At 38.2% G+C, this 8,219-nt stretch overlaps 1 protein-coding gene across 2 annotated transcripts in view; it reads left to right on the plus strand.

Annotated features, from left to right (window-relative positions):
• The window catches only part of tln1 (talin 1), a 60,185-nt gene extending 52,089 nt beyond the window's left edge, over positions 1-8,096 (plus strand). Inside the window, exons 51-57 of one of the 2 annotated variants that reach the window (XM_031738408.2) lie at positions 840-945; positions 1,374-1,498; positions 1,931-2,056; positions 2,213-2,275; positions 2,356-2,538; positions 5,999-6,124; positions 6,537-6,671. In XM_031738408.2, coding sequence (XP_031594268.1) covers positions 840-945; positions 1,374-1,498; positions 1,931-2,056; positions 2,213-2,275; positions 2,356-2,538; positions 5,999-6,124; positions 6,537-6,671 — 864 coding nt within the window. Of the gene's footprint in view, positions 1-839; positions 946-1,373; positions 1,499-1,930; positions 2,057-2,212; positions 2,276-2,355; positions 2,539-5,998; positions 6,125-6,536 lie in introns of both variants that reach the window. The other variant, XM_031738407.2, reaches the window with a different exon arrangement.
• The last annotated feature ends 123 nt before the right edge of the window (positions 8,097-8,219 follow it).

Here is an 8,219-nt window from a genome sequence, read left to right on the forward strand (position 1 = left end):
GGTATTGTGGTGTGAATAAGGCACGGCGGCACGTGCTCAGGTAGAGTAGAAAAGTGCTATATAAAAACTAGTCCACAGCTTCAAATAGAACCTGGGTATCCCACAGGCAAATGGGAACCATGAAGAGGCCACTAGGAAAGCTGCAACCACCAAATACCTGCAAAGAGTAAGGCAAGCCCTGAGGAGTCAGCTGAATAGGAAGAACAAAATCTGAGCAATCGACACCTATGCCCTGCTGGTCGTCAGATACCCTGCTGGAATTATAATATGGCCAAAGGAGGAGATAGAAGCCACTGACATGAAGACAAAACCCTCCATGCGTATAGGGTTTATCCCAAGTCCTGCAACCTGACACTGTATGCTAAGTGGAAGCCACAACATAGATCCCTGAGTATATCGGGAAGTTAGTCTAGTCTTGCTACACAACACAGTATAACTGAAAAAAATGGAAAAATACAGAAAAAAAAGTGACATCTTGAGTTTGAATAAAGAGCACAGAATTGTAATTTCACAATTTTTTTTTGTTTTATTTTTATGCGTGATTTCATCCATCCGCACTGCTCTTATTGCTCCTGTACTTGATGTTCACCCAGATTTGTAGTTGAACTTTACTAAAAGGTGATATGATACAGGTTCATTATTATCTTACTAGATAGTATCTGTAAAGCTTAGATATTTGACTCAAAGGAGAGTGACGTACGGTGTAATGTAATATCATCTACTTTGATTATCTTAGCATTAGTTTAGCACAGGCTGGGATTTGATTAATTCAAGTACATGCAGTATAGGAACAACAGAAGTGACTTTGTGAGTTATTGACCTTTTTTCTTTATACACAGATCATCATGAAGCCATCTCACGATCTGAAGCAGCAGTTGGCCAGTTACTCCAAGCAGGTGGCAGGCTCCGTCACTGAGCTTATCCAGGCTGCTGAGGCCATGAAAGGTATCTAAACCTTTGATCTTTAATAACTTTGCCTGAAGTTAAAGGATCAATATATAGCACTATTTTTTTTCTACTGTTCTGTAAAGGACTATACAAATCCAAGTTTTTAGTTGTCATCATTATTATTATTATTATTATCATTATTATTATTATTATTATCATTATTATCATTAGACACTAGATGGGTATAAGATCATGTAGTTTTGATTCAGTCACTGTCTGTGCCAATAGGGAGTGTCAAATGGGAAACCTGTGTGGCATCCTATAGCCTCAATTTGGTACATGCCACCAAGTTGAACACTTCTACTAAATGGGTAAACCTCTTATTGCCCATAAGATTCTAGGTTGGGGTTGGTGGAAGAGTTTAAAATGTGTTTTTGAGCACAGAGTGAGAGTACTCTTTTTTTTTTTTCCCTCGTGTCTTTTAGGCACAGAGTGGGTGGACCCTGAGGATCCCACTGTCATTGCAGAGAATGAACTGCTGGGAGCAGCAGCAGCTATTGAAGCTGCTGCCAAGAAACTGGAGCAGCTGAGGCCGAGGACTAAGCCCAAGGTCAGAGGGTTTTTTACAGAGCACAAGTATTCACACTGATCCTGTTAACCTCAACACCAGGTCACAGTCATTTTGTGTGTCACACCTCTTATGTGCTGACAACTCCTCACAACACAGATAATGGCAGCACCACAAAGCTTATTCTTGACATTCTAATACTTTTCATACTTATTAATTTATTCTTCAAACGAATATTTCCTGTAGACAAGCCCTATTCAATTTTTGGATGTTTTTGTCTGAATATTTTTGTCTCAGCTTCCTCTTATTTATTCTTGCTGTCTTACTATTTATATTTAATTCCTGCACAGTTGGCGTGGGGAATCCATATTTTCATTGTGTATGTACAATGACAATAAAGAGCTAGTCTGTTCTATTCTACAGTTAGTCATAGCGCAGCATTTTTATTTGCTATTGGTTTGCTCTCTCAAACAGGAGGCTGATGAGAGCTTGAACTTTGAGGAGCAGATTCTAGAGGCAGCCAAGTCTATTGCAGCTGCCACCAGTGCTCTGGTAAAAGCTGCTTCAGCAGCACAGAGGGAGCTGGTGGCTCAAGGGAAGGTATGTCAGAACCAACAAAAGAACTGATATCTGCATTTAAACATAAGCGAAATCCCACAAATAAAGCTAATAATCATTTCTATCAAGGAGTTTAGCAACATTCATTCATAAATGTCATTTTGATGTCTGTCAAAAATAATTATCCTGGATTTTCAGGTGGGGGCAATCCCAGCTAACGCAGTAGATGATGGACAGTGGTCTCAGGGGCTCATTTCAGCTGTAAGCCTCCTGTTATAATTTTGTAATTTTTTTAAAGGTATTCCTAAAATATCTAACCACTGAGAACTTTGACTCCTTAGGCTCGAATGGTCGCTGCAGCAACGAACAACCTGTGTGAGGCAGCAAACTCTGCAGTACAGGGACATGCCAGTGAGGAGAAGCTCATCTCATCAGCAAAGCAGGTGGCAGCCTCCACCGCTCAGCTGCTGGTGGCCTGCAAGGTCAAGGCTGACCAGGACTCACAGACCATGAAGAGGCTCCAGGTCAGCACTGCATGTTAATTTTTCTCAAGTCGCAAAAACACAGGAGAGTTACTATTACTTCTGTTGCTGTGCCACTTTAAAAGGCCTTATTTGGCTAGATGCTGAGGTCAGAGTCACAACTGTCAAGGAGAGTGTGTAGCCAGCCCGATAAATGAACATAAACAAAAGGACAAGGAAAGATGGCAAAAGACTGGCGGTAGTATTTAATGCTGTCCAAGGTCAGTTTCACATTTTATTTGTTCTGCATGAAGAAAAACATTATTTATAACACACTTAACACACCTGGAGAGGTAAACACGAGGCCATGGGTTATTATGGACAGTAACTCAGGAAGGTGTGTTACTGGTGAAAAGATGTTTCAATTGTGGCACTTCCTTAAAGCTGTGCAGCCTTTGAACCGTGTGTGAAATGACCCATTTAGACAGACCCCTAACAAATGCATTACAAAGCTAAGTGAGTGTCATTTTAAAATAGATGTAGCTGTGGTAGCATTTTAAGATCAATTTTAAGATAAATAGCTATGTAGTCATCTACATGTTTACAAGGATATCACTGAACCGTTTGTATTGAGTTTGTTTTAGCTTGAGCCAAAGACTGAAAAGCAAAGAGTTAGGTCCAAAATTAGATCTGACATGGGCAAATTCACGGTGAGATGTGTGCTCGTCATCTCTACTTATGATTCCAACACTACAGTTCTACTGAAGGGACAATAACATTAGTCATGCTGCAACAGCTGCGGCTTTTAGAGAGCACACAGTATATTATAGTGTATTAATAGGCTGGAATTTCAAAGTTTAGGGTTACAGGTGAGCTGCGTGATTTGTACAGCTGCTAACAAGGATTAGCATGCTCTATATTTGGCACAAGTAAGAATGCCCTTTGCATATTGCTTTCTTTCAGTATTTATTAAAGGCTGCTCAGAGATGTATTTCTTTCTGTGACATCATTGGGAATATAATTTCAGAATGAGCAAAGCTCCTGCAGAGTCAGTGTTTAAGGCTCAGAAATTGGTTATATAATGATAGTAAAGCATTTTCACAGGTTTGGTATAACAAATTTACCCTTGTGTAAAACTAGTGACTCTTTAAAAAGATGTAAAACCTTTTTCTTCTTGCTCAAACTCTGCTCAAAAGGATTGTTATGACCTTTTAGGTGTAACTGATGCTCGGCAGTTGCAAGACATAACAGAAAGTACAAGTATTTCCTGTCACTTCATCCACCCAAAAATACTATCTTTGAGTGTAGCTGTGAGCACATCGGCCTGCCAGCCCAACTCATATTCTCTGATCCAATCAGCAGTGGCTTATCTCCTCCTCTTTTGGACCTGCAGCTGCCACCACAGTAATTCTCATACATTTATGTCTACAAGAGCTCTGGAAACAATCTACCCAGTCCACACATAGCACTAAGAACTGGAAATATTAGCCTTGATCTATGATTACACTAGAACCATTTGCTCTTAGCTATATTCTGTATTAATGGTTTCTCTATTAAATGTTTGAATATTTCTGGAAAGAAGGATTTTTGAACTATTCTTTATTGCAGCCAGTAGTTTGGGGATAACATAGTTAATATTTTATGTACCACCTACAAAAATCTAATATTTCATATTAATTCATTTATAAGAAGAATCCTCGCAAACATATGCCACAATAACATTTTCTGTTAGCAAACGAATAAAAAGTCACACAGCATAATGTCCATTGATGATGTCTGCAATGTTGCCTTCTTGTAGTTCAGTCTTCTCAGTTTTGACTGCTTTACCTCTGGCATCACATAGCACTTCTCCAATCCGAATGACATTCTGATGTCATTGCTGTAGATCCTAGCAGTATGGATCAGTGAGTCCATGTAGAGGAGGTGTCTGATGATGGTGCCATTCTGTAATTTGAAAACAAGTTCCCACTTGACCACCTCAGAATTAGATGAACAAAAATGAGCTGTGGTAAGACTAAGAATATATTTTTAGTTTCAGGTACTATAGTTACTAGGTTTAAATGTTGTGCTTTTTAATTTACTTCTGTTTTTCCGTCATTTGGACATCAGCACAATGCAAACTGCACATCAAGCACTTGGAACTGCCAGAACATGCTACTTTCAGTTGTTCTTTTTCTAACCAACTTTTTTGGGGGGTAATTTTTGTTTTTTTAACCAACTTTAGGTTTTACTGAAGTATTGCATTACACTGATTCTCAATTCTAAACATTATTCTTATTGTGTACTAATGTAGCCATGTTTTTACACTTGCAAATATAGCTTACGGCTGTAACATTGAGAGACGTTGTTCTATTGGCTTGTGTTATTGTTGTAGTGCCACTCAGGCTGTTAAAGTTGCGAGCATTTCACCACAGCACTCGTTTCCATTGTCCATTTGCACTACATCACCTGCAGAGGAGGCAGACAATAATTGCTCAATTGACCATAATTTCTCAATTGGTCATGATAATTTGCATATTAATGATCAAGGACCTGACCTCACAATCCATTGTTCATTAAGTGAGCTAGTTTCATTCATTGTGCAAAGGTACTGTTTATAAGGTTGGGGAAACCTGCAGTCAGCTGAGACTGAAGAAGTCACTTGGATGATACCGAAACATTTCTACCACTGAAAATGTTACGTCCAGATGAACAGAATCATTTTTGGGGGGGGGTTTCTTACTATGCTTATGCTCCCCATTTGGGAGGATGTAATTTCAAAAGGTGGGCTCTGTGTGAAGGTACTGAAAGTGCATCAGTGCAGTGGAAACTGCACTGTAACTGCATGCCTCCAACCAAACTCATTAGCAAAGGCCACAGGCCACCTACCTACCTTAAAGACTTCGAGATTTATCCTCATGTCTTTAAGGCTAAGCTTTGGGAGTGACATGTGTTGCACCTCATTCTTCTTCTTAAGGTAACAGAATTCATAGACATAACATTTCGTGTCTAGATGATGATATATGATATTTAGACAATAAGGGAGGGAAAAGGGCTCCAAGAGAAATTTTCTGTCTGTGTGGAAGTGGATGTTCCTGGATTCAAACAGATTTACTGTGTTGTTATTTATTTATTTTTTCTCGTCTCAGCCCACTGCCTGATTCAGCCCGCTGAGCCTCAAAAGGAGAAACCTTGTCTTCATTGAGCCAAGCTGCCCAATAAGAATTGTTTGGCTTTGACTGATGTTTGGGACTGATCCTTGTTGCCTTTTAAAGCTTTCCTCCTGTGTCATGAACAAAAAAAACTGTTATGGTTTTCTGTCAGAGCCCAGTTGGACTCATTACTGCCTTTCCAGGAGTTGCTGTTTAGTAGAGAAAGGTTGATGACTCTGTTCTACATGCACCTCAAAGACTCAAATCATAGACCATTGGTTAGACATACTGAGTGTCTTTTATACATTTCTTTTATAATGTTTTCCATCTTTACTAAAGTTTAAAGCCTTTAAGTTGTGATTTGACTTTAAATCTTGTGTGTGTTTCTGCAGGCTGCTGGAAATGCTGTGAAAAGAGCCTCTGATAATCTGGTGAAAGCAGCACAAAAAGCAGCATTTGAAGAACAAGATGACCAGGCTGTGGTGGTCAAGAGTAAGATGGTGGGAGGTATTGCTCAGGTAAGTTAGAGATCCAGAGCACATAGGGTAACTACATGTAACTTCTCCTTCAGTCTCATTGTGTGTTGTAAACTCATTTGTGTTATATTTCTATATTCGTGATAAAGCACTGTCTCGTGTGTATGCGTGACTGTGAAGTGTAACAGCTGGGTAGCTTAGCAGAATGGGACTGAATTAGAAAAAGGGAGACTGGAAGTACTGACCTAGGATGGGCATGTGGCTCAGCTGTAAGCACCGCTGTTTTATAGGAAGAAAGGTCAAGTTCATATCTTTTGTATGGGTTAGGACTTAAGTGTGCGGAGGTCTGGATTAGGATGTGTTCATCTGACTGAAGTTCAGTTTCATGTGTGTGATTGTGAAACAGGTGTTTCTTAAGTGTGGTGACATGCTGACCAATTGTGTTGTGTTGTAGATCATTGCCGCTCAGGAGGAGATGCTACGAAAAGAAAGGGAACTGGATGAAGCCCGGAAGAAGTTGGCCATGATCAGACAGCAGCAGTACAAATTCCTTCCGTCAGAACTGCGGGAGGATGGCCAGGAACAGTGAGAGAATAAGTGTGCGTGTGTAGCAGCATGCAGTGTCATCTTTGGAATGATAAGGACCTGTTCTCAGCTCAATTTTAAGTGGAGAAAACTATAACATATAACTATAACTGTAACATTAAACAATCTGACTTCAGTTCCACAGCAAACTGTTTCATATTTAGTTTCAAAAGTTAACAATGACGTTCGTAACGCTGATTAAGGTATCTGTACTTTTGATTATATGGTTACACACCTATCAGTATCTTTTTCTCTATTTTGAATTTTTTTTTCATCTTTGTGTGCACATGTTGTGTAAAATGGCAATCATGCCATTAAATTATGCTTGCCTTAACTGTCCTAGATATAGATATCTTATATAGGCAAGCACAATTAATGCTTCCATGACAATTATGCAGAATCTATGCAAATTTTATATGCCGTGTGTGCGAGCGTGTGTGTGTGCAGGTATGCGTGTATGTGTGTTTACAGACAAAGTGCCTTGATGTATAAGAGTTCATTGTGAAAAAGAGATCTGTGGTTGTATGACAGTAGTGATATTCAATATGTTAATTGACGTACTGGTTAAACTTAATATATAAAATTAAACATTTTAAATCTGAATTTGGATAAAATAATTATACAGTAGAAAAATCATAGTGTTTTTTTTTTTTTAAACTATGACCTTCAGAAAATGTTAAAAATATATCCTCCAGTACATTGGTATGTTTTTCTGTGTGGGTTTTTGGATTTAACCATCTACAGTATTTAGCCAGAAATCAGACTAGAGGACTCATTTGTGTTCAAATTATGAAGCCATATATTTAATTTTTAAATATCTGAGATTGTTGCAAAGAGTCCAGCACTGTCAGGATTTCTTTAAACAAATAAAGTGTTTTAAATTTATACCTTTATGTATTATGTACCAGGGACATGGGATCAGCTGTAAGTTTATACTTATATCCTAAGTTTTTAGTACTTTATATTGCTTGATTAGGATCTAGTAGAGAAAAATTATGAATATATTTTTGCAATTACACAGTGAAATAGAGTGTATTTGCAACAGGAATATTTGACATTAAATTGACTGTATTTGGATGCTTAGTGGTTATTGACTTCCTCCTATGATATGTTATCTGTGGGATTTTTCTAAAGAATTCCTGTAAGTGAAAAGGAAATGATCTGAGTATATATTGGCATTTTATATGGATGAACACAAAAATAGATTATAAGATGATGATTTAAATCTGCCCTTACGTTGGCCTTTTGTCTTTTGCATATTATTTGCATATTATTTTTAGGATAGCTAGAGCAGTATGCAGTATAACATACAAAGCCTTTTTAAAATTTTGTGCACATTTTGACTAATTATAATGCTCATTCACATTAGTACCGATGATGGACACTGTAACTGTGATTTATATTCAATAAAGACAGTGTTTAAAGAGATGTTGACATTTGTTGTTTAACAGTTTGTTTGTCCCAACATCAGACATCATGTTCCTAAAAGGTGAAAACTCAGTGTTATACAGTGGAGAATCTATAACACAGCTTGCATTATTTTCAATAAATA

The sequence above is a fragment of the Oreochromis aureus genome, linkage group 7 (assembly GCF_013358895.1).
Source record: "Oreochromis aureus strain Israel breed Guangdong linkage group 7, ZZ_aureus, whole genome shotgun sequence".
In the NCBI taxonomy this organism is placed as follows: domain Eukaryota; kingdom Metazoa; phylum Chordata; class Actinopteri; order Cichliformes; family Cichlidae; genus Oreochromis; species Oreochromis aureus.